The sequence below is a fragment of the Phyllostomus discolor genome, chromosome 11 (assembly GCF_004126475.2).
Source record: "Phyllostomus discolor isolate MPI-MPIP mPhyDis1 chromosome 11, mPhyDis1.pri.v3, whole genome shotgun sequence".
Classification (NCBI taxonomy): domain Eukaryota; kingdom Metazoa; phylum Chordata; class Mammalia; order Chiroptera; family Phyllostomidae; genus Phyllostomus; species Phyllostomus discolor.
This window is the reverse complement of record NC_040913.2, coordinates 85,677,702-85,703,835: the sequence shown is the minus strand read 5'-3', so window position 1 is coordinate 85,703,835 and position 26,134 is coordinate 85,677,702. Positions and strand designations below refer to the sequence as shown.

At 46.0% G+C, this 26,134-nt stretch overlaps 1 protein-coding gene, 2 long non-coding RNA genes and 1 pseudogene across 3 annotated transcripts; 2 read left to right on the top strand and 2 right to left on the bottom strand.

Annotated features, from left to right (window-relative positions):
• Positions 1-376: 376 nt before the first annotated feature.
• Positions 377-23,744, top strand: LOC114508725 (cytochrome P450 4V2). The gene is made up of 11 exons (XM_028526759.2): positions 377-1,078; positions 6,133-6,245; positions 7,641-7,726; positions 8,691-8,881; positions 9,293-9,362; positions 10,721-10,847; positions 12,794-12,979; positions 15,321-15,423; positions 19,759-19,893; positions 19,988-20,167; positions 21,606-23,744. The coding sequence occupies exons 1-11, from the start codon at positions 859-861 to the stop codon at positions 21,776-21,778; spliced, it is 1,584 nt and encodes a 527-aa protein (XP_028382560.1). The 5' UTR covers positions 377-858; the 3' UTR covers positions 21,779-23,744.
• LOC118497452 lies at positions 8,231-8,741 on the bottom strand. Its single transcript, XR_004899979.1, has 2 exons — positions 8,479-8,741; positions 8,231-8,272 (listed from the first exon to the last, which is right to left on the bottom strand). It is a non-coding gene; the product is annotated as an uncharacterized LOC118497452 (long non-coding RNA).
• On the top strand, positions 16,634-18,371 carry LOC118497453. The gene is made up of 2 exons (XR_004899980.1): positions 16,634-17,736; positions 17,940-18,371. It is a non-coding gene; the product is annotated as an uncharacterized LOC118497453 (long non-coding RNA).
• LOC114508782 lies at positions 18,389-19,046 on the bottom strand (annotated as a pseudogene).
• Positions 23,745-26,134: the final 2,390 nt, after the last annotated feature.

Sequence of the window (26,134 nt, the reverse complement as noted above, 5' to 3'; positions counted from 1 at the left end):
ATTTCGATCACAACAACATTACTCAGCCCTCTCGTGACCTGATGGCAAACTTGAACTAGTACTCCCAAGGCTGGTGTCCCTACAGCGATTCTCGCTCAAACTAGGAAGCTGCCCTTGAATAACCCGGAGGCAAAGCCGGGATGCAACCCACCTCCCGCGGCCAGCCAGTGGGAGGCACTGGGGTTGCGCAAGGAAGCACGTGAGGCTAAAGTACCTAAGTGGAAAAACAAAACAAGCCAAAACAACTTCGAAAGGCCGAACTTCAAATCCGAAACCTCTTTACTTCCATGTTAAAACAGAAGGGTCCGGCAGCGGGGTCCTGGGACCCGAAGATAAGCCCTCCCTGGCCCCAGCGCGCCTCTCCAACGCGAAGTGGCCCTAAACGTCACTTCCATTCCCCTCCCCACGCCACTCAAGAGCCTTCGTTAACTTTCGGCGCACTCTGTCTTCGGAAACGGCCTTTCTTTCGGGCTTTCGTTTTCTGCTTGAACCACACACAGAGCTGCGCGCCAGGCGCAAGCTTTGTCCTGCACAATTATAACTCCGCCGCGGAGCTCCCCCCGGAGCCTAGGAGGCTCCGCCCCAGTCCCCAGCGGCGGGGCAGCCCCGCAACCGAAAGTCCCCGCTCCGGGGCGTCGGGCCCTGTGCAAACTCGCTGCCGCGGGAGGAAGACGCGATCTAGCCCGCGCCACCTGTGTGCGCTCCCGGAAGCTCCAGCACCCCGCCTGCCCTCCGAGCCCGCCTCCCGGAGTTTCGGGACTCCTCCCAGGGCCCCCACGCTGAGCGGCGGGGCCTGGATCACGCCCCGGCCTGGATGTCCTACGTCTCAGTCCCCGCGCGAAGCTGACAGCCGGTGTGATGATGGCGCAGTGGCTCGTGCACCTCGGCCAAAAGCTGCTGCTCTGGGGCGCCTTGAGCGCCGTCTCCCTGGCTGGAGTAACCGTGATCCTGAAACTCCTGCAGCTGCTGGCGAGCTACGTGCGGAAATGGCTGCACATGAAGTCACTCCCGACCATCACCGAGGGGAGAGCCTACCCCTTTTTGGGACACTTACTGATGCTGAAGCCAGACGCGAGAGGTAAGGGACTGCGTGTCCAGGCCCGTAGCATCCCCACCCGAGGGCCGGAGGGCTCGCTGCCCGCGCGCGCCCCGCCTAGCGCGGTGACCCGGGCGCAGCAGTATCTCCTGGAGCCGGAGCCCCGGGCGCATCCCAGCCCATCAGCCTGGGAACACCGCGACTAGCGGGGGCGGGGGGCTGCTGGGTGAGGGAGGACTCTATCACCCCCCGGATCATATAGTGGGTTCCCGAGTCTATCCAGTTTTTCCTATGACGCTCCGAACAGTTGGTGGTGCCCTCCGTTCCATACAGTTTACTCCCTTTCCCAACTCCCGGCTGCTGCTGTCTCTGAACACCGCCTGTCTTTCCTTTTGTCTGTACTCTTAAAGCCCCGAAGGCAGAAACACCTCGAAACTTTGTGTTTCTTTCTCATAAAAGAAGGGACTAGAGATTTCTTTGGGACGACGCCTCTCCCACAAAACTTCACCACAAGTTCCGTTTCTTCTTGGCCTTGATACTTCAGCCCTTCTAAGGAGTTACATAAAAATAAAATTATGTTGGTGGGGCTTTCCCAAAAACTCATGTAGCGAGTTTTTTTTTTAATTTTATTTTAATCATTGTTCAAGTACAGTTTTCTCCCACTTACTCCCATTCCAGCCCACCCACCCTATGTAGCGAGTTTTAAAAGCCTTATTTACTAAAGAGTGATTTTTAAACATTGAAATCATCTTTTGAAGAGATAGTTTTATATTATGTTTTGGGGACAGGGGGAAAAATCACTGTAAGTTAGAAAGCTCTTAAAAACGCCTGATATTTGCAATCACCTATGAGGGCGGATGAATTAGATCTGAGCGCTTCAACTTCCTGGGTGCACAAGAGAAACCACCCAGAACTGAAAAGATTTGCCCAAATGGCGTATTTTAAAATGAGCCCAGACCCAGAACCTAATCCCCTCAGATTCATTGTTACAGAAGTTTTACAGACCGAACCCCAAAGCTTGAAGGATGATTTATTTTCCACTCTTCTTTCTCCAAAGGAAAATAAGGCTGTCATGTCAACGATGCAGGAGTATGTATGATGGGGCCTCATGGGAGAGTGTTACCAAAATATGGAGAATGTTTCTAGCAGAAGAAATCCAAGTAAACTATTCAATCAATGTGATTACTATTACAAGTGATGCAACACATTTAGATACATGAAAGCCACATTTGTAAAAATCATCATGGCTAGTGCTAAAACTTCCCTTCTACCCTAAGGCTTTAGAGTATTTAAAAAACAACTGTGTAGAAATGTAGACAATCCTCTGCAACAAGAAACAATATACATATGAAATCTCATCATATTTTGGGGGAATTTTTTTTCAGCATTGAAATTTCTGGTGCATAAGATCCATTCAAAAGAGTGATTTGATGGATTATTTAAAGTAATTCTCCTTACAGTTACTTCTTGAGTGAAGAGAAGGACAATAAATTGTCTTTTACAAGGTGACGTTTTAAGCCATCAACAACTACTGGATTTGGGCATGAAACAGACTTTTTCTCAGTTTCCAGCTGTGCAACCAAGGTATTTGACATCGACAAGTTGTTTAAGACACTGCAGGTTCGAGTCTGCTCCCTACGGATTACATTGAAGGCATGCATCTTCTGGATCACTGTCCAGAACTTGGTTAGAGTAAATTTTTAATAGTCAATCATCCGTTTATATGAGGCCTTCCTTTGTGCCCAGTACTGAGCTCAGCAAAATTGGGAATATCAGAACATTTTGAGATATAGTCCTTGTTCTTAATAACCTTGTTTCTCATGCCAGAGGCTGTGCCTTTCGTTGTATGACCACTGTCCAAATTCTGGCCTCAGTAATCTCAGAGTGAATTGTAGTTGGCTTCCAACTAGACTCTTGAGCCCTGATCTCTTGCTTTTCCTATCCCTTTTTTTAACCCCCTAACACCTTTCTTCCCCAGCTGCTCCCTGCTATTGAACCAACCCACTACCTTCAAACCACAGATTTCAATTTCCCTATTTCGTCTATCAGGCCAGAGCAAAGCAGTCAGTTTATTGGCCTGCTAAATATATTCTGACACTGTTGCTATGACCTGGCTCCTTCCATAACAATTTAGCCACCTGTTTTTTGTTTTTGTTTTTGTTTTTGACTGCAAGACATTTTGAAGCAGTATGGTGTAATGGTGAAGATGGCACATTCTCGGTCTGGTTGCTTCTGGTTCGAAGCCAGCTTCCAACATTTACGAGCACTGTGATATTGTGCAAATTACTTAACTGTTTCTCATCTGACTGTGGTGAGGTGTAAAAGACGTAAGGCATCCAAAACCCTTAGCCCTGGTCTGGTGTGTAATTACCTGCCGCAGCAGGTAAATGTGACATGATGAATGTTAGCTATTTTAGAATAAGCATTATTAGGTTTCGACGTGCCAAAATGTGCAGATGCTTTAAAAAATTATCACTGGCTCTTCACTGTCACCTGCAATGGACACTCCTGAGCCATGGCCTCCCTCCCGCTGCACTTTGAGCAGCTTGCCCTGAAGCCCGGGGTGGACAAAGGGCGGGGATGAGCTGTGTATGTGAGCATTCACTGGCATTGAAAAGGAGCAGAAGAGTTGGATATTTTGTTTTTTTCATGCCGTGTCAGCTTGTCTGTGGTGCCCAAATCCCCGTGTTGAAACAGCCCTGTCAAAGTCTCAAGTGCCACAGCGGTGGCCTCACAGCGCGGTTGGCATTAGTCCTGTTTCTGGGCAGCCGGGGTTCCGTTTGCCTGGAAGAAGCTGGGAGACCCATGGGCCTCCCAGCTAGTCTGCCCTCCTCATCCTCCCCTGCCTGGAGTTTGCGAGCAGTCTAACGAGACCTTCCTGACCTGCAGTCGACTCCCCAGCCAGAGCTCCGGTCCTCTCTTGGCCTCGTGCTGTTTGACTTGGGCTCGGTCTAACCATTGCAGTGTCTTTTCTCTGCGGTTGGCCCCCTGGCCACCAGTTCTTTCGTCTCTTTGTTTCCCCCCAGGGGGCCCTCATCAGAATGGTGTTCCTGACTGAGAGTTCCGCCACTGTTTGGCCTCTCTGAGTGCTGGGCTGCCTTCCCCAGACCGGGGCCTCCAGCATTTCAACTTGGAAAGTGTTGATGCCCCGTTTTTCCTCACGACGCCAGTGTTGCTGGGATCAATGGTCAGCATTGCCCCACCCCCAACACAAGGGCCAGCCAGAGAGCAGTGCCGGGGCCTCTAGCTCTGGATGCTCCGAATCTTAGTCTCCTCTCCACCTCTCCCCAGAAAACTTCCTGTGGTCCCAGAATACACAAGGTATTCACAGATCTCACACAAAATACAGCTCTAGTCTGACCCGGCCACCGGCCTGCAGTGACCTTGGAATGCTGCAGATGGCTTGCCAAAACACGAGAGAAACATACACACGGACAAACGAGTCCTGTGGAGAAATAGGGACGAAATGGCCACTCTCTCTAGTGGGGAGCGCCTCGTTCTCCCACCCGAGCAGGCTTTTATTAGGTTTGTTTGCATAAGAATTCAGGTAAAGCTCATTACTCATTGCCAGAAAGTAAGGATCAAACGGTAGATAACAAGGAAGTCTTAGGGCTTATTTTGAGTCAGAGTCAAAGAGCTGTAAAGAACTTTCAAGAACAAACTTACTTCTTCCCTGGACCCTTATCATTCAACTGACAGCATTCTAAAAAAGCAGGTTTCACAGGATTTTACGTATTCTTTCTTAGGCCTGATCACACGGGGAACCCGCCCTTTCCAGCACAGGGCTGCACCACCCTCTGTCATTGTTTTAGGCTTAGGTGGAGCAAGGGAAGTAAGGCAGCCAAGAGATTAGGAGATTTTCTCACAGACAATGAGGACTTAGGCTATGTCAAAGCCGAGGGGCGAGCGTCCATCACCCCCTTTGCCCTAGCCCCCAAAGTCCTTCCTTGGGGGCCTCCCACATGATTGTGCCTGTCTCATTGGCTAACCGACCAAGCATTGGGGGCCAGGCAGGGTGAAGTAAAAGGAGCAGAAGCGATGCTCCTGCCAGGGAGATAAGCTTTTGTCTACTTGCTGGCTTACAGTCCAAGGTCGTTCCCCCAGCCTTAGCCTTGGTGGGGGTTACAGCTTCTGAAACCAATCAGGGCAGTTCCCAACACCAGTCATGCTAGTGCTCATTAGAAGCTTTCAGTTATTGCCTGGAGCCTATAAAAGAAAATTGAACTTCTGCCCTGGCTGGTATGGCTCAACGGATTGAATACCAGCCTGCAAACCAAAGGGTCACCGGTTCGATTCCTGGTCAGGGCACTTGCCTGGGTTGCGGGCCAGATCCCCGGTTGGGGATGTGTGAGAGACAACCACACGTTGATGTTTCTCTCCCCCTCTTTCTCCCTCCCTTCCCCTCTCTCTAAATCAATAAATAAAATCTTGAAAAACACAAAATTATCCTTTTTCATGGCTGAATAGGATTCCATTGTGCAGAATCTTCTTCATCCAGTCATCTTCTGTATCCATTCATGCGTTGATGGGCACCTAAGCTTCCCTCCACATCCTGGCTATCGTTAGTAATGCTGCAGTGCACACGGAGGCACGCATATCTTCTTGAATGGGTGTTTTCCTGGTCTCCAGATAAATGCCCAGAGGAATAATTGGTGTATCATATGGTAGCTCTATTCTCAGTTTTTTGAGGAACCTCAGGGCTGTTTCAGAGAGAGTGGAAGGGAGGCATCCCTGCACCAGGGCTGGAGAGGCAGGGCAGGTTCTCCTCCCTCGGAAAGGGCCACCTGAAGCCGGGCCGGGAGAAGTTACCAGCCTCGGTGTGCCTGAGAAAGGGACACGATAATGCTCCACAAACATCCCCAGGGTTTGGCATTTCGTAGTTCACCAGGCTGTTGCATACATGTTATCTCACTTATAATTAAATTAAAGTGCTCTCATATTTCATTCATGAAATCATTTCCTAGGGACTGCGTGTGGTTTACCTTTAAGATGGGAAAGAGCGGGGAGATATCAAGTGACTTACCCAAAAGGCAAAAGTAAAAAAATCCCAAAAGACACAGTAAGAGACTTCTTTAAAATGAAATATTTTCTCCTAGATTTTTTCCAGCAGCTAATAGAGTACTCTGAAAAATACAGACATCTGCCAGTTTTCAAACTCTGGCTTGGCCCTGTGCCGCTGGTGGTCATGTACAACACAGAAGTTGTGGAGGTGAGTCTTCATGAATGGGATCAATATTCCACTGAACAGTTGATGGTGTGAAAATTGCATTGGAATATAGCAAATATCTCCATATATGTCATTGAATTTTAGACACTGAACATTCATTAAATATCTTGGGCTGTGTAGGGACCATTTAATGCCTTTCAGATAGAGTTAGGGGAGAATAGCAGCCTCAAGATGCCTGTATACTTTTGTTATTGGGTGTCAATATATTCCTCCCCACCCCTTTTTTAAAGTCTGCAGAAGAATATAGTTTTACAGAATCATAAATAGATGGTTCCAGAAGGTGAGCTTATATTATCTTCCAGGCACTGTTTTAAGATTCCAACAACATAAGACTGGTAAAATTTTAGTGTTTCCTTCAAAATGCTCAAAGTCTCATATTTATAGCCATAATACTTTTATTTTTTCAGTAAAATTTCCCAAAAGAGGATACTAATCTCATGTTGACAAGTCAGATATTGCTAATCTGTGCTGTCGAAATCACTGCTTAACAAATTGCTTTGCATTTCACTCATTGTGATGTTGGGGGAACTGCCTTGTGGTTTGATGACCAAGGATTTGGGTCAGGGGGCTGAAAGTGCAATGAACAACTTTCTTCCTAGAACAGAATTAAAAGAAGTTTCCTAGGAAATTGGGCTAGGATCGTTTTTGCTTAGTTATTGTGGTAAAACTGTTCGAGTTTCTCTCACACCGCACAGCAGAATCTGCTGGTCCAGACGAGAGAGCCAGAGGGCCACACAAAGGGTTTCAGCCTCTGCTGACTCAGTGTGCTAGGTGCTGGTTGTCAGAGGTCTGCCCAGAGCAGGGCCCTTGAGCAAGAGGACTGAGAAGCAGTTCATGCTTGGTCTCACATGCTCGACTTTGACTCCCAATGACCCAATGCCACCCATGGCTTCCAGAATGTGACTTACATTCTGGAGACACGCAAATGTGAGCATCTCTAGTGCGAGACTATCCTGAGCTTCACACCAGCTTTCAGAGTGTGGCAGCTTGAATGCCTCCCAGTCAACATAGCGGGCAATGAGCTTGCCATGTCCATTTCCCTAGATGTGGGCATCCGTAGATCCACCCTCACGCTGCCCCACCTCGGTCAGTGACTCCACCCTGGTTCCTCGTTCATGGCAGGAACCTGGGAACCAGGGGATCATCTTGGCCCTTTTCCCTTTGGTCAACTCCATTAGTCTCCACATAGAGGGGCAGTTACATGTTCAAAACTCGAACTGAATTGCTTCGAGTCACGTGAATGAAACGAATCACAGAAAAAATAACAGGTATGAAATGTTGCTTTGGAAAGTAGTAGTGTTCTAGCCAGGTGTTCTTATAATTGAGATTGTGTGGATATCTATATCTCTCGATTATTTTTTTTCCTCTCTTTCTAAGATGATTTTAACAAATTCAAAGCATATCGACAAATCCTATATGTACAAGTTTCTACAGCCATGGCTTGGCCTAGGGCTCCTGACAAGGTATGTCCGTGTAAACCTGTAAAGCTGTCTCATGCGTAACTTATGTCCAGCGTTGACACAAGGTAGCTTTCCTACAGCAAAAACATGCTGTCTGGCGGTGGGGAGAAGCTGGAAGACAAGGGCGGGTGGAAACAGGCTTTGGATGCACAGGGATCCAGGCTGTGTAGTCATCTCTAGCCGCAATAGTCCGTGATGCTGGTCGCCAGTTTTCCAAGAAGAGTTAGAAAGTCCTGGAGTATAAATGGAGTGGAACACAAGGGAGCTTTCAGCAGGGAAATCCTGAAACTTCCATGAAAAAGGCAGTCCTCCTCGGGGAAGAATGGGGAGCCCAGTGACCCCAGTCCCTGAGCTGACCTCCAGAAATAGGGCTCCACCGACTGCAAAGGAGAAAGCGGGGCCTTGGTGGGGATGCCGGAGAATCTGAAGATGACAGAGTGGACTCCTAGAGCTCATTGCTGTTCGGAAGATTAAGGTTTGATAGAGGTGGTGGGAATCTAATTTTTAGAAACTCCGAGCTTAGATTTTTAAAAAAATTATTAAACTTTTCTTTTTTTAAAAAGATTGTATTTATTTTTATTTATTTTTAGAGAGGGAAGGGAGGGAGAAAGAGAGAGAGAGAGAAACATCAATGTGTGGTTGCTGGGGGCCGTGGCCTGCAACCCAGGCATGTGCCCTGGCTGGGAATCGAACCTGCGACACTTTGGTTTGCAGCCCCCACTCAATCCACTGAGCTACGCCAGCCAGGGTTGAACTTTTCAATTTTTAGGAATGCTTTCTTAAATATTAGCGATATGGAGGGGTATCTAAGCTATGTCCATTGTGTAACCGTATGTGAATTTTTCCTTGTCATTCTGGCCAAAGCAGTTGGGCATCTGTAGATTCAGCTGTTCCAGAGGAACTTTGTCGTCTTGACTGTGTTTGGTGTGGATACTGTTTTATTCATGACCCCATGTTGTATTTCTAGTACTGGGTACAAATGGCGCTCCAGGAGAAAAATGTTAACACCCACTTTCCATTTTACAATTCTGGAAGATTTCTTGGATGTCATGAACGAACAAGCAAATATACTAGTTAACAAGTTTAAAAAACACATCGACGGAGAAGCCTTTAACTGCTTTTTTGACATCGCTCTTTGTGCCTTAGATATAATCTGTGGTAAGTCCCACTGATTTGTTTTGAGATCTGTGGCGTAAAGACAAAATGGCCCAAATAGAAAAGCTCCTTCCACCAGGAAGGCAAATGAAAAAGGATTGGAGAGGATCTTGGCTTCTTTCTGGGTGGTCTCCCTGCTCAGTGAGCCCCCCCACCCCCACAAAGAGGCAGCAGCTACTGCCCGGGCTTGGGGCTGAGCTGAGAGGTTAAAGGGCCACCAGGCCGGAAAGGCCAGAGGGGAGAAAGCGCAGGACCAGGGAGTGGGAGACACACATGGTGCCATAGTGAGAAGGGAGGAGGGAACGGCTGTAAGATATATAAGAATGTACGTCTCTTTTCAAGTGTTGGCCCCTGGGAAAGAAATCCACGGTGTGTGCGTGAACTGAATGGTGGCTTCCCACCCCTGTCTTACAGAAACGGCGATGGGCAAGAACATCGGTGCCCAGAGCGATGATGATTCCAAGTATGTCCGTGCGGTTTATAGGTAAATGGAGACCTTCTTGCTATTTTTAATGTTGTTGTGGATCAGGGCTTTAAAAAGCTATTGCTGGTAATTTTATGTCTGTGATGTATCTCTCTCATTGTTTCAAAAGGAAACATTCTACTAAAAAGCAACTGAATCGTGTAAGCATGTATTTTAACAGTAGAGGAATGGTTGGCTGCATTATGGCACACGCAGATTATGCAGTAACTTCGTATGATTCTTTTATAATATATTGAGAGATTACATCATGATATTTAGTGACAAAACAGAGATAAAAGTATTTTAAGCATGATGACCACAAAGTAGAAAAGAATTACTCACTGAAAAAAATACTTTAAGATACTACACCAGAATGTTAGCTTTGATTATTGTTTTGTGGTATGTGCTCCTCTTTCTTACTGTTTTTGTTACTCATTTTCTTTTCCTATAGTTTCTGCACTGTGTATTACTTTTTTATTGAAATATGATCATTTTTACTTTAAAAAATTGCTTGAGGTTGCGCAGCTATTAAAAGGCCCAGGCAGGGTTTGATTCGATGTATTCTACCATTAAGTCCACTGCTCATTTTACTTCATGTTAACACATACCTGTTTAGCATATACAAGCTGCCGTTCATTGCACACGGCACTGACTGGTTTTGTACTGGCCCACAACACAGAATAACAGGGGAGACAAGCATCGAAACCAATCAATATACACTTATAAATTATAATAATTGTTCAGAAAGAAAAGGGCTAAATATTTGATCTTTGAGAAGAAAACAGCGATACCTCCCACAGACTGAGTGACCAGGAAAGGCCTGTCTGCAGGACTGGCTTGAAGCTGGTCTCGGAGGAGGGCCCTGTGCCTGGGTGTCTCTGCTCTGTGGCTGGAAGTGTTGAGGGAGGAACTGGGGACAGGTGTGTGACCGACGGGTATTTAGCGAGCACGTCTCTGTAGACAAGGACAACCAGTTGTTCTCTGTCACTCCGGAGAAGCGACCGAGCAGAGGGGTGGGCATTAAACAGGCAGGTTCCATCCCACCCTGTGGCACCAGAGCCACAGACAGACTGGGGAGGTCCAGAGCTCTCGCTGGAGAAACAGAAGCAGAGGCCGGATGGCCATCTAGTGAGGAAGTTTTGTGATGCGTTCTTCGTTTCTCCCAAGAACCCATTTGCTTTTTAAGCCTCTTTGGATGTGTGAAAACCCACACCGTCCTTGCCAAGCATAACACAGGATGGACCTTGTAGCAGCCTCTGAGGCGAATCCTTGTCATTGCCACACATTACCCTCATGAGACCAGGCGCCAGAAACAGGTGTCCGAGCAACACGCGTGGTGGGCGCGGGAGCTGATGATGTATGTGTGTGTCCTGTTCCAGGATGAGTGATATGATCCACCGAAGGATGAAGGCTCCCTGGCTCTGGCTTGATTTTCTGTACCTTATGTTTAACGAGGGATGGGAACACAAAAGGACCCTACAGATCGTGCATAATTTTACCAACGATGTAAGTCCTCGATTTTTTTATTGCCGTAAAACACACATCACATAAAATGTACCACTGTAGTCCTTTGCCGTGGACCATTCCGTGACATGAGGCGGAGTAGCAATGCTGTGCCACCCTACCACTATCGCTTGCTAGAACTTTCGTAAGTCTGTGATGTCTGTGTTTTGTTAACATGCCCAGTATAAGACTACAGAGCCCGTGTCTCATAAAGAAGAAGCTGAATGAAAATGAAAAAAAAAAGGTAGGTGGCATACCTTTAAACTAAGTATTCACCAAAGACTAGTCACTTGCTAAGTGTCCAATACTGTACTAAGGTTTAGAAATATAGTTATTAACGTTCTCCACTGGGGGGTTATCTATAAATACATAATTATAAAGTGGGATATGCTCTGTGATCATTTATTAACAAACAGGGTGCTACGTTAAAAGAATAAAGACCCAAGGGTCTGTGTTATAAGAGTCTTCTGGAAAAATGTTTGGATTAGGTGGCAGTGGCCTTCAAAGGCAAAGGGCATTTATAGCAGCCTCTTACCTTGGAGAAGATGACTGTATGCTACTATTTAATGTTTAAGGACAAGGTGATTATAATGTTTTGGAAATGGGATGTTAGTCTTTGTGCTAAAATGTGTTTATGAAAAAGTAAAATTTGATTGAAAACATACATCAAAGTATAATTTAAATGTACTGATAAAGGTGTTTAAGTAATCGTAGTTACCCTTTGCCGTACATTTCGGGTTACGACATGTTGTCATTGCCTCCTTACGGCGAGGCACTGCCTACCGCCAGCGGGGTACGTGGGTGCCAAGTCACGAGCTGTTAGACGGATGGGGTGCAGGAGGGAGCCGTCTGCAGTGGAGTCTGCATGGCCACCTGGCACTAAGTGGCCACTAAACACTTTGTACTTGATGCGTGGAATTGTACTTTCCTTCGAATGTCATGCATTAACATCAGCACCAATAGTGGGTGCAGTCCATGTTGTATGGACAACATTATTCACTTAATACTGTTGAAAATTGCATACTGAGCTCCAGGCACTAGGGGTTCCACCAAGACACGGTGCTTACCCTCAGAGACCTGGGCATCTGTTCACACAAATGACACGGTAGCAGATCTGGACAACTGCCGAAAAGGAGAAGAGAGTTGAAATGCATAACCAAATTAAGTCTATGAGCTTTCATTCTTTTATTCACTCAACAAACTAATGAACATTCTTAAAATGCCAAGCCACGTTCTAAAGGTTGGAAACATGTCAGTGAATGAAGACCAATGCGCTGCCCCACTGATGTTGGAGGAGAATGACACTCACTAGCACGTACAATGTCAAGTTGAGTGCAAGGGAAACAGATGAAGTAGGCTTAGGAAAACAGTGAGAGCGAGGGACTGGGGTCGCGGTGATCAGGGGACGTTTGTCTGACAGTGTGACAGCAGAGACCTGACAGGAGGGAGGGAGCCAGCCGTGCCAGCATCCGAGGGGAGAGCATTCTATGTAGGAGGCACAGCAAGCGCACAAGGTGATTCTTTTCTCCGACACAACATGTAATTAGACGGTAATGTATAATTAGCCTATTAAATATACAATGATTGCGTTCTCTCCACCACCCAGCCTTTTTTCTCATTAGCTCAGTCAGCTCCCTAGGCCCCAAATTAGTAGACTATTACTCTATTGTCCAGCTGGAAAGGTTGCAAAAATAGCTCTTGGAAATGATATGTTTGTCTGATATTAAGTTTGTTTTTAAGGGTCTCATCAAAGAATGCCCTAAAAATGTGAACAGAAATCTTTACTATATTTTTACAAAAGCCTATGTTATTGTTGAGTTAGAAAGAACAGGAAAGGTTTAGTTAAAAAAAAAAATCAGTTCAAGAAGCTCCCATATTTTTGTAGGAAATTGCATGATTAGGCCCTATCAAATTCCACACAAAAGCATGTGATTGTTTAAATCACCCAGGTCATCAACGAACGGGCCAAAGAAATAAAGAGAGCTGAAGAATGTCAGAGCGATGAGAGCGATGCTACCTGCTCCAGGAAGAAACGCAGGGCTTTTCTTGACCTGCTCTTAAACGTGGTGGATGATGAAGGACGAAAGCTAAGTCACGACGATGTTCGGGAAGAAGTGGACACATTCATGTTCGAGGTATTTTGCATTGTCGTGTCAGTGTCGGATATCATTTACAAATTACAGTTCCTGTCCCATAAAACCGGGGGCTGTTCATGGCTTTTTACATCTTGGGAGTGTAAACTGCTAAGGACGAAGAAATAGCAAACACTGATGCTTAGACATGCTTAAGTCTTTCACAGTAACATTGGAAATAACGTGAAGTACAAGAATTAGTTGCAGCAGCCTTTGAAAATATGTTGGGATTCTTGGTATAAGAGATGATCTTTTCTCTTTTTTTTTTTTTTTTTTTTTTTTTTTTTTTTTTTTTTTACTTAACAAAACAACTTATGGGAATCCTTTATAAAGTTTTTGGTATTTTTTTAAAGTTAATCACATTTTCAAATAGTTGACTACAACTGAGGAAGAGTCGTTGTATTATAATTAGAAAGCACAGGATGTAAGACCCTGATTAAGTGCCAGATCAACTGTCTTCCTCAGAAAACACTTGCCTCGTGGTAGGCACACGGTTTCCTCCGGGAAACCGAAGGCTCATCAGACGCTTCCCAGCAGAAGAGCAGCCAGAAATTGCTCTCCGATCTCTGCGTCACTTCCCACTTCCTCTGAACCTCCAAACACCACGCATCTGTTTCTTTACTCCCTCTGTTTTTTAAGATTGTTGAATTGCACTTTACATTCTGTATTTTCCTGTGCGAGTTCACTTAGCGTGATACCCTGTAGGTTCCTCCAGGCTGTTGTAAAAGGTAAGATTTCCCTCTTGTTTGAATGCCAGCCATTCTTTGACATTCTGGGTTTTTTTTTTTTCTTTGCATGAAATAGAAGGCAAAGCATGAATAACTGTGATACTGTGTCTTCCCCCGTGAGGTGGGCGCGCGGGCTGTGGCCGCCGTGCCATCTGTGCGTGGTTCTGGCCGTTAGATATTCGGATTCCAGACATTGGGGTCCTGCCCCTGCCCAGTCCCGCCGAAGCCCTTCTGTGTGTTGAGTGCCGGGTGTTTTGCTGTGTTTGGGGAGCAGGCGAAGTGAAACAGGAAGTTTGGCATCTGTCACACATGCCAGTCAGGCTTCCACTGAAATTCAAAAAAAGCTCTTAAACATTATTTAGCAAGAGCACTTCCTTCTGTGACTTTGGTAAACAACTGAGTGAAATGGGCCAGATTTTGTCTGGAGTTCCAAGTCATTTCTGTAGAGGAACTGCAAACGTAAGAAAGTGCCGTGATGCCCATACCGGAGACTTGTGAACTGTGTATTTTTTAAAATTGCAGAATGATCCTCAACAGTGCAACCTAGGAGCTGAGAAAAGTGCTTTGGAGGTTTCCGCCCAGAGGATGATTATTACAGTGATCGCCCGTGTGGCCTAGGGTAAACCCAAGAGTCAGATCTCCCACAGAGGAGACATCATTTGTTTTCTTCCTCTCATTTTCCCCTGAAAGTCTTAGTCATAGGGCTATGACATCATTTCTTATTTTCCAAATACATTCTCTTGTGAAGAACTCACCGTTTTCGCACATGGAGTGTCCTGGTGGGATGAGGCTAGGGAATAAGCGCTGATGCCTAAAATACTGAATGTGTAGGGAAGAGAGTCACCCAGGGGGTTCTGCCCTTACTCGAGCTGACGTCTCCTTATCGCGGGTCCCCACGCTCCCAGAGGGGAAGCAGCTGGGCTCTGCTTCATCATCGGCAGCTCCAAGGGTCCTGTTCTTGCCTCCACTGCCTATTAGGCGATCTGGCCCTGGGAAAGTCGTTTAGCTTTTTTTTTTGGTGGGGGGTCTCCGTTTATCATCCGTAAAATGTGCATAGGCGTATCAAGTATTCCAGAGTTTTAGTGCAGAATAATTGAGTCAGTTTCTACAAAGTGTTTATGTTGTGTTTTGCCTAAAACTCCGCAAGATTTCAATGAGGTTATGTATCAACGTCTTGATGTGGACGCTATCACTCAGAACCACGCACACACTCCCTGGTGTCTGGCAACGAGAGGCAAAGCCTGCCTCGCAAATGGGGGAAGGAGAGGAGTATGGATCTGGCAGGTTCGTTCATCAGAGTCAGACTTCTACTGCCCGAGAAGCAGCCTCGTGCATGTAGTTCCGCGGAGTGGTCCTCATCAGCCTAGCCCCGCCACTTCCCACTGAGCGTGTGACTCAGCCCCACAGAAATGTCCCTCTAAGCAGAGGCATCCGCTTCGAGGGGACTGCTTCATTTACTTGTTTCTCACCAAAGTAAAGCGCTGTCCAGCCTTCTGTCACATTCTGGGGTCTCGTTGCAGCTGTCGCATCCAGACACCACCCCCACTCGTCAGCCCTCCCAGTCTCCTCCGTAGCACTCTCCTTTTTAAACTATTTTCTTTTTCTTACGTTTGTAGGGCCATGACACCACTGCAGCTGCCATGAGCTGGTCCTTGTATCTATTGGGTTCCTATCCAGAAGTCCAGAAAAAACTGGACGAGGAGCTGGACGAAGTGTTTGGTACGTCTGGCCCCTTCACCAGGTCCCGAGTCACTGAAGCCACTGTCGTCCTTTCTCCTTAAGAATGGGCGATGGGACCTGTTCCAGTGATGCTGTGATGGGCAGGGAGGCTGCCGTGCAGGGCCCCTTCGAGGACCGGTCTCCTGCGCAAGAGCTCATCCGCTCACTCACAGGCGTTAGCTAACCTCCGGCATGTGACGGCACTGGGCTGGAGGCCGGGGCTACACCGACCGGTGTTGCTGACCTCAAGGGGCTCACTGCTTCGCAGACACAGCAGATGCTGTGCGTGAAGCGTCCCGTTGTGGCCGTGTGCACGAGTGATGGGAAGAAGGCGCTCTCTGAGAGCAGAGAAGAGAAGCTGGTTAGAGGGGTCACGGAAAGCTGTTGCAGTAGGGTTGCTTTGGGCCACAGATGAGAGCAAATGTGGGTTAAGCCGACAGGACATACGTTTCTCTTGTACCGCCAGGAATCTGTAAGTGAGGAGTCCTTACTTACAACAGGGAAGTCACTAGCGTCCTGGGATTGCTCTGTTTCCTCTCTGCCATCTTCACCGTCATGGGTTTTCTTTTCCTGATCGCTGTTCTTGGGTCTCGTGTTTATCTTTACGGCAAGAAGAAAGGGGAGGAGGAAATGAAGCCTCCCTTGGCTGCTGTGACGAATTCTGCAAACTGGGTGGCTTAAAACAATAGAAATGTATTCCCTTACAGTTCTGGACAGCGGAAGTCCCAAAGCAGGGTCTCTGAGCTAAATCAGTGTCCTGGCAAGGCTGCACTCCTCTGGAAGCCTTAAGGGAGAACCCATTCCTTTCAGTGGCTGCCCGCACTCCTTGGCTTGTGGCTACATCACTCAGATCTCTGACTCCATCTTCACATCGACTTCTCTTCTGGGGGTGTCCGTCGCATCTCCCTCTGTGCTCTCTTGTAGTGACATTGGGCTGGCATTTAGGGCCCACCTGGATAATCCACCATCATCTCTCCATTTTAAGATTTTTTTAAAGAAATATCCCTTTTTTTAAGATTTTATTTATTTATTTATTTTTAGAGAGGGAAGGGAGGGAGATAGAGAGAGAGAGAGACATCAATGTGCAGTTGCTGGGGTTATGGCCTGCAACCTAGGCATGTACCCTGACTGGGAATTGAACCTGCAACACTTTGGTTCACTGCCTGCGCTCAATCCACTGAGCTACGCCAGCCAGGGGATTTTTTTTAAGATTCTTAATACAATCTTCAAAAGCACCTTCTCCCAAATATGGTAACATTTGCAGGCTCCCCGTACTAGGACCCACCCCAAAGGGACGATGCATTCGCCGCCAATGTTGCCTTTGTTTAATCACGTGTCACATGACCTCCCATCCCTGGAAGGAGAAAGGTAAAGGTTAAGTTGGCCAACCAACAAAGTGGTATCTGATGAATTTTCCTACAGAAAAGATGTGGGGAGAGAAAAACTGAAGGATAAAAGGAAGGCATCCTAGAAAGAGGGGAACTGGATGAACAATGGCAGAGTGGGAAAGTTTGAAGATAATAGTAAATCATAAATATGGCGTTATGATAGTAAAGGACAGGTAGAATTCAGAACATGCATTTGACTCCATCGAGAGATGAAACTGGAAAAGTAATTCTGTGTTCAGAGTGTGTGAGGACAGGACTTCCCTATCAAGAGGGAAGACTTTGTTTTGTAGAATGGAGACAGCCCAGCGTCCTCGTCTGTTTCTGCCGTCATTTTAGTTTCTCCATGTCAACGTGAATTTCAGGCTTCCTCCCGTGGGTAAATCTGTGATTCTAAAAACTCACAGGTTCTGTTGGAATGCGTTCACGTGTTCGTGTTCTCCAGCATTTGCGGCTCACTGCAGGTCTCACAAACGCTCCTTGACCTCCCATAATCAGTCGCACTATTTTTACTGAAATTTTTACTCTGCTGCTTCTCATGTTTTTTACTAATTGTGCCTCACTTTTCCTTCTACCCCCGGTACTAGTTCTAACATTTTCGAGCAACTGGCCTTTGGTGTTGAGATGTAAATATTAATTCCTTGTTATTTTTTTTTAACTGAGGTCGACTTTACATTTCTTTTTGTTGTAACAAAGCAACTGGTACACTTTTAATGTTTAAAACTGAGCATTATCATTTCTTCCCAGTAAAAGAAAAAAGGAAAATGAAAATAAACAAGAACAATATTATAATAGAGAACGCCAATTCCCAATAAGACTCTACAGGCTCACTCAAGTCATCACTAGGAATTTTACTTTAACAGTGTTCTCTTACACTGCAAGGAAGTCCATTAGACATCACAATTAAACATGCCATGCCCTGGCTGGTGTAGCTCAGTGGATTGAGCGTGGGCTGCGAACCCAAGTGTCGCAGGTTCGATTACCAGTCAAGGGCACATGCCTGGGTTGCAGGCCACAGCCCCCAGCAACCGCACATTGATGTTTCTCTCCCTCTCTCTCTTTCTCCCTCTCTAAAAAATAAATAAAATAAAATCTTAAAAAATCATTAAAAAAAAAAAAAACATGCCAAAGGGAAAGTCAGGTTCTCAAAATGCCCACTTAACCCACTGAAACACCTCCAACCCACCTTTGGCTGACCTATAAATGCATTTTTAAAAAATGTCTTCTATAAGAGGAAGCAGACAGATACATGTTGGTAAATGCTAACTGCCCATATTCAGAGACACAGTGAGCTCAACCTGCAGAGAAAGGAGGGGGAAAACTAGAGTTCTATGCGCTACCACGTGGGCGGGCTTCCAGCCTGCAGCCGAGATGCGGGAACAGAAAGTTTGTCTTCCTCCCCACAGAGCACGGTGGCGTTGATTCCACACGGGGTTTGTTGAGTTGGGAAGGGATGAGAAATGAATTTGGAACAGAAACGGTAGAGATTCTTCCCCCACTGTGTTCTGCTCAAGGTATTTTCCCCAAGATAATTGCTGACCAGAATGTCCAGCAGAGAGAAGACCAGGACTAGAGTGACACAGGAGAATGCCCTGCTCCCAGTGACTGGAGAAAAAAATTTTAAGGAGAAGGTTGGAATCCATCAGTCTTCCCCAGTCTTCTTCTCCTTCATCTTCATCAACTTCTTCATCAGCGTCTTTCCAGCCTCCTCTGTTTCTTTTCCTTCATCGTTGTCTTCTCTTTCTTCTCCTTCCCCTTCTTCATCATCCATATCAGGAACCAAGCAGTAATGAATTGGTTTGGCCAGATACCATCTGTGATGGTCTCTCCCAAGTCGTCAGCCCCTGCGTCGGGGTGGGCGCGCCCCGGGGAGGGTAGCCCTCCCGTGGCTCAGGCTGCCTCTCACCGCTGGCTTTATTCCGCATCGGGCTTGCACAGTCCGTCAAATCTCCTCCAGATACTTCAGTGGACTTTGAAAATGCATCACCACTGTTCCTCAGGTGAAATTCTTTGGGGAGAATTCTTTTTATTTTCGAAGGAAGGGTTTCCATCGGAATGAAGCTCGAGTCTGTGACCTGATTTCACATCGTCCTGTCCTGTCACTTCAACGCCAGGCACACTACCCAGTGCCGTCTCATCTACCTCCCCGGGCAGGGCAGGCTTAGAGACAGCTGACGGATTTGGGGTTTGGGCAATTGATTTCAACCTTTTCTGAAAAAGGAAAATGGTTGGCAGAGTTTGTTACAGGTCGTCCTTCAGAGTCTTCTCATTGGCTTGTTCGTGAAGTGGGTCTATTTCATTTTTAAACTTTCTCAGTGTGTTCCGCTGCTCCCTGCCCTGCTTTCCCCCCTCGGGCAAGTCCAGAGAGGCTGCTGTCTCCTCCCCGGCTTGGAAACAGCAAGAGGTTTCGGTTTCTTTGCTGAGATGGGAACGGGGTAGGAGTGGTGTTTGGGGGGCCACCCTATGGGGAAAGTCCGAGGCTCGGACCCAAGAGAAGATGCCCTTCTGGAAGGAGCTCTGAGAACTCAAAATGAACCATTTTAAAGTACACAGTTTAACGCATTCCCAATGCTGGGTCACTGTTTCCTCTTATTCCGAAACATTTCAGCACCCTGAAAAGAAACCCTGTAGCATTCACCAGCCACTCCCCATTTTCTCTTCCTCCAGCCCCTGGCAGTAGCTAACTTACTCTCTGTCCCCATGGATTTATCTACTCTGAGTACTTCCCATAAATTGAACCACACAATATATGACCTTGTGTGCCTGGTTCCTGTTAGCATTATTGTCTTATTTTATTCTGATTATCTTGACTATGAGATATTCCACTTTAGCTGTTGGTATTTAACATTTCAGCGTATTGATTAATGTGTTCTTTTTTGATGTCTCATCCCCCAAGCCCAAATGGTTCTTTATTTTATTTATTTTTGTGCATATTTTTTCCCTTAATCAGGGCAGTCCGATCGCCCTGCCACCATAGAAGACCTGAAGAAACTGAAATACCTGGAGTGTGTGATCAAGGAGACCCTTCGTCTTTTCCCTTCAGTCCCGTTTTTTGCCCGTCACCTTAATGAAGACTGTGAAATTGGTAAGGTTCTAGCATCACAGCGGCAGGGAGCGAGAGGGCTTGTACGCGTCTGTTGCTCGGTCCTCACGGTGTACTTACTGCCTGCCTCCTGCAGGGGGCTACAGCATAGCCAAAGGCTCTCAAGCCCTCATCATCCCCTACGCGCTGCACAGAGACCCCAAGAACTTCCCGAATCCGGAGGAATTCCAGCCGGAGCGGTTCTTCCCCCAGAACGCCGCGGGGCGCCATCCCTACGCCTACGTGCCCTTCTCTGCGGGGCCCAGAAACTGTATAGGTGCGTATCCGCCAGAGCTGGTTTCACCGTTCAGGCCCGCGTGGAAGGAGGGTTCACTCGGTAATGTCTTTGAGATGCCGTGTTCTATAAACGCGTCTTTTACAAAACCAGTGGTTTTATTTTTTCTCCACGTTACCTGATTGATTTAAAATAGGGCTCTCATCAAGTTTATCAGTTTTCTTTTTTTTAAAAGATTTTATTTATTTATTTATTTTAGAGAGGGAAGGGAGGGAGAACGAGAGAGAGAGAAACATCAATGTGCGGTTGCTGGGGGCCGTGGCCTGCAACCCAGGCATGTGCCCTGCCAGGGAATCGAACCTGCGACACTTTGGTTTGCAGCCCGTGCTCAATCCACTGAGCTATGCCAGCCAGGGCTAAGTTTATCAGTTTTCTAGGGCTGCCGTAACCAAGTACCACAGACAGGGTGGCTTACACAACAGAAATTTATTTTCTTATAATTCTGAAGGCCAAAAGTCCAAGACCAAGGTGTTATCGGGGCTGGTTCCTTCTGAGATCTCTTTTTGTGTAGATGGAGGTCTTCTCCGTGTCTCCACATAGTTTTTCCTCTGGGTGTATCTGTTTTCATCTTAATCTCTTCTTTTCATGAACACACCAGTCAGACTGGATTGGGGTCCACCGAATGACCTCATTTTAATTTAATCACCTCTTTGAAGGCCCCGTCTTCAAATGCAGTCACGTCCTAAGGTCCTGAGGGTTAAGAATTCAGCATACGAATTTTGGGAGAACATGGTTCATCCCATAACATAAAGCATAATGGGCTTCATGGTCAAATAATCTGAAAGGTATTACATTGTAAAAGTATTACATTTTAAAATGTAGGTTTGGGATTAAAGGAGACTATACTTTCAATGATAGAAAGCTTATTTATAATGAGTAGTTATATTTAACCCAATTCCTGTGTTTATTGCTTTTTAAGAATTGCTTTTTGTCAAAATCAAAACCGACACAAAGGATGCTTTACCCTACGACCAGCTGAAGCACTTAGACAAAACGAATGCCCAGCACCAGGCGTTATGGACACTTTTGGCTTTAGCGTCACTGGCATTTTATTATTTATGTAAATGCAGGCATTGATAAAATGAGGCCTGGAAGGTAACCCCACAGTAAATTACGTCAAAGGCCCCGTAAGAAGGCATTCTAGGGCTGTGGTTCCCATGCTCCCGCGGGCCCAGGGTTCATCGGACGGAGTGCTGCGGAGATACAGGTCCCTACCCCCTTGGCTCTCCAGATGCACTGGGTGGGGGAGGGGAAGGGCACGCGGGAATCTTCAGTTCCGGGGAGCACTCCAAATGATTCTGGTGCCCCCAGGGCCTACCGGGAAAGTCCAACATTGCTTGCTTCCTCTAGTAGAACCTCTTCTTTCTTGCGTTGGTGATGTATCTATAATTAAAATGATCTTATTTACATTGATTTGAAGGCCAAAGGTTCGCCATAATGGAAGAAAAGACCGTTCTTTCCTGCATCCTGAGGCACTTTTGGGTAGAATGCAGCCAGAAAAGAGAAGAACTCGGTCTGGCGGGAGAGCTGATTCTTCGTCCAAGTAACGGCATCTGGATCAAGTTGAAGAGGAGAAATGTCCGTGAACCCTAACTTTACTCTGGGGCTGTGCATGTCTCCAGAGTAAGATCATTCTCTAAGGGAAACTTGGTCACTTAGAGCTTACAGATCATCAGTTCAATTCCCTTAATCCCTAGACATAAATTTTTCTTGTCGTCACTTACCTTGGGGTCAAGTCTACCACAGAGAGTTTGTATGTGTTTAAAATGACCATAGCTCTCACCCCTGGTCTTGATCCCAAAAGGAGAGTTAACTGATGTCCGTACCCAAATAAATGTGTACGTTTCTCAACAGAGGGATCCACAGGCCACTTGAGTTTCAATGGACAGGCCCGAAGGATAGAATTCCATGGAGGTTGCAGAAGTTTTTGAGATGCTCTTGTTGACTCAGGAACATAAATGTGCAGGCACACATATAAACTTAATTTGAGAAGGGTAAGTAATTAAGTACTTTGAATGAAGGAACTTAAGTTTTAAAAATTATATCAGTGGCATTAGTTATGAGAATAATTATTCTTATGGTACTTTTCAGATTATATCAAGGGAGGTACATCATTTATCAGTTGACCTGTAGGTTCTGTTTTTGTCTTCCTTGTAACTGTGTACTGATAGGCTTCATTTCATTCTGCATAATGTCACAGTTACCTTTGTCCGTCATGTGTTATCAGGAGAGATTCCTCTTCATGCTCTCTAATCCCTCAGTGTACCTCATAATGCTGATGAAGGGCTTTGGAGCTAGAAGTACCTTAGATCTTATCTGGTTATACTCTGTTTCTTAGAAGTAATGGAAAAGATCCATGGGAGGTGAGTTTCTGCCCAAAGTCACGCCACGCGTGGGTGGCGGTGCTGGAAATGGAAAGAGGTCTACACTCTCAGTCTCTCCACTCCCAGAACGATACACTTCTAGTGCAATAGGCTCTCGCTTTGTGAAGCTCAGATCTCTAACTGGGCGTGTCAATAGAGCACAGATCTTTTAGAAGTCTTCCATCATTAAGGAAGAGGAAACCACACAAGCAATTTAGAGGCCCGACACTGTCTCGCTGTAGGGTTAACCGTCAAGGAAATTCAATCCTCCAGAACATACCTATCAAGCAGGTAACTGACACACCTTCTCTGAATTTTAATTCCACTGACCAGATCTCTACTCACTCAGTGACCTGAAAAAAAACTTCTTTTAATAAATATTTCTAATAAGATGGTTTCTCTAGTTTTCTCAAAGAATAGCAGATAGAAGCAACAAATTAAGAGAATGGAATATCCATTCTTCAATGGATATCAAAGGAAGAGGTTCGCAGACCAAAACCATTTGGCAAACGTTACAGGCTGAGGCGTTGCGGGCTGGGTCAACCCCTGTGCCCGCTCGACTGGCCCAAGGAGCCCAGCACAGTCCCCAAGGTGCTGAGAAAAACTCAAGGAAGTATATGATACCGTTGAAAACGATTCCCATGATATGGTAAATCTGGTTATCTAGACACTGGGTCTACGTAGAAAATCTGCTCCCAGATGATTTTGGATAATTAAAGTTTTATTGATAGAAATCGGTATTATTTCTCAATTTTATGCACTTACATTTAAACCTTGCTTTTTAAAAACCTTTTCAGTGACCCTAGAGTAGACATGGAGTTAAATTTAAAGTAAGACATTGCCTCAGGTTACTTTTTGGTCTAAAATCTTCATTTGCCCCCAGAATAATGCGTTATTCACATTTTAATTGGAAATTCCCTTAAATTGTGTCTGGGTTGGAATGGAGAGAGTGTGTTATGGTCTGTAGTATCCAAATGAAGGTGCTGACTTTTTTCTAAATAAGAGAATGATCACGTATCTGCTTGTGTGCCTGTTGTCTGTCACGCTCCTGCCTGAGAGTAGTGTCTTAAGAAAAATAAAGCACATTTTAAACATGGCTGCTACATTTTATTCTAAGAGCTGATGTCAGTTTGGAATACAGATAACTTTCCAAGGTAAATTAGTAGGTGGCTGATTCATCAATAAAGGAAATAAAAGTGTGGAGGAGCTTTGTCCGCAGAGCGCCCCGCCCCCCCATCCACCATGGATGAGAATAAGTCCACCAAGACATGATCTGCTTGGGGAGGAAAGGTGGCCAATTTCTCATAGGAGAAGGACCAAGAGCCTTTTCCTCAACGGCTTTTATTGGGTTTTATTGGGTTATTTACACAGGAATTCAGGTAAAGCTCATTACTCATTGCCCGGAAGTAAGGATTAAACAATAGATAACAGGGAATTCTGAGGGCCTATTTTGAGTCAGGGTCAAAGAGCTGTAAAAAACTTTAAGGAACAAACTTAATTCTTCCCTGGACCCTTATCATTCAACTGACAGCATTCTAAACAAAGCAGGTTCCACAGGATTTTACATATTCTTTCTTAGGCCTGATCACCCGGGGAACCCGCCCTTTCCAGCACAGGGCTTGCACCACCCTCTGTCATTGTTTCAGCCTTAGGTAGAGCAAGGGAAGTAAGGCAACCAAGAGATTAGGAGATTTTCTCACAGACAATGAGGACTCCGGCTGTGTCAAAGCCCAGGGGCAGGGGTATCACCCTCTCTTGCTATAGCCCCCAAAGTCCTTCCTTGGGGGCCTCCCATGTGATTGTGCCTGTCTTAGATTGTTCCCCCCTTGGGGAGTCTTACCCATCATTGGCTAACCAACCAAGCATTGGGGGCCAGGCAGGGTGAAGTAAAAGGAACAGAAGCGGTGCTCCTGCCAGGGAGGTAAGCTTTGTCTCCTTGCTGGCTTATGGTCCAAGGTCATTCCCTCAGCCTTAGCCTTGGCGGGAGTTACAGCTTCTGATACCAGGCAGGGCAGTTCCCAACATAAAAGGAATAGCACTTTGGAGTTAATGTCATCCTCATGTGGTCATCATAGACTGATTTTGAGTTTCGTTGCCTCTGAAAATTAAGCCAGAGGAGAAGTAGAAACACCAGAACATTTTGTTCAGCTGATAGAAGAAAGTGAAATCTCTCAGGACTACCTGGGAGTTTGCAAAACCTACAATCATCTACTGGGTGCCCAGGGATTTAACCATCTAGAAACCTCTCCGGGTGATGAGAGATTGGACTGATGCTCCAACAACTGTGGAGTGTCAGTTTCTGGACCAACTGTTTCTTACCTGTCTCACAAATAAAGAGATTCTGATTTCAAAAAGGTCAATTTTTACCAGGGACTGTATCTAGATGGTCAAAATGTATTTCTTTGCATCACCTGGATAATAGGCAGTGCGTGTGTATGTGTTATGAGCCATTAATCTGGCCCCACTCCTGGCAACCCTATGAGTGAGTGACATCTACAACTTCCTGTCCTCGTGTCCTCAGCAGCCCCACTCAGCTCCCATGGATGCACACCTACAGCTCCTCTGATGGAGTCTCCTGGTTGGAGTGCTGCCTCTTCTCCTGCCTCCTGCTGGCTTTCCCAGCACTGCTGTCCCTTCCAAGTAACTCTGCCTTCTTCTGATGTGCCTGAAGTAAGGCAGTTTCAGTTCGGCCCCCCCCCCCCACTCCCACCTTCCACTGGTGTTTCAGGCTTAATTTGCTCCAGGACCCGCTTGTTCATCTTTCTGGTAGTCCAGGGTACTCGTACAGCCCTCCTCCACCACCACGTTTCACATAAGACAATCATGCCTCAGTGTGATGACGGTTTTCCCTTGGAAGAAATGATTAGCATACTGAAATGTGATTTTTAGGGCAGCCTTTATTCTCGTGAAATGTGAGTTAACTAACTAGGAAAGACAGGAATCGGTAAAAGTAAACCGCAATGAAAAGAACTGGCAGGTGGTTTGAAAGACACCCTGAATCTAAAAAGCGTTGCAGCTGGCGTGTTTCAGATATGCGCCTTCATTACAGCCAGAAATTATTTCATTGGCAACGTTATGCTACATTTTCAATAAACACAGTTCTGCATTGCAGCAATATGCATTAAATATTTACCTAAGCAGCAGCTCCCTGGAAACCGAAGTTTCCAGCCCGAATGATGTAATGTGATTTTGAAGCATAGTTAGATAACAAAGGAGACTTACTGGGCAAGTGGTTTTGGTCTTTAAATATTTTTAAGAGCACAAAAAGGAGAATAATATTTTTGTGTGTGTGAATCCAGCAGGAAAATCTGGGACCAAAGAATGGAAGATGCAAGGAGATGTATTTCAGTGTATAAAGAGACTTTTCCTTAAAAGTTGAAATAAGGTAAAACTCCCTGAGCAGAAACAGGCTCCAGGAAAAGCCAGTGCACCTCTTTGCAGTCCAGGTGTCCTGACAGAGAAGTCTGAACTCTACGCCAGGTGTGCTAGCCTGGGTTTTGTACCTGCTTCACCTGGAAAGGGCCAGATAGCAAATCTCAGCTTTGCGGGCCATGGCATCTCTGTCGCCGCTACTTACTAAGCTGTA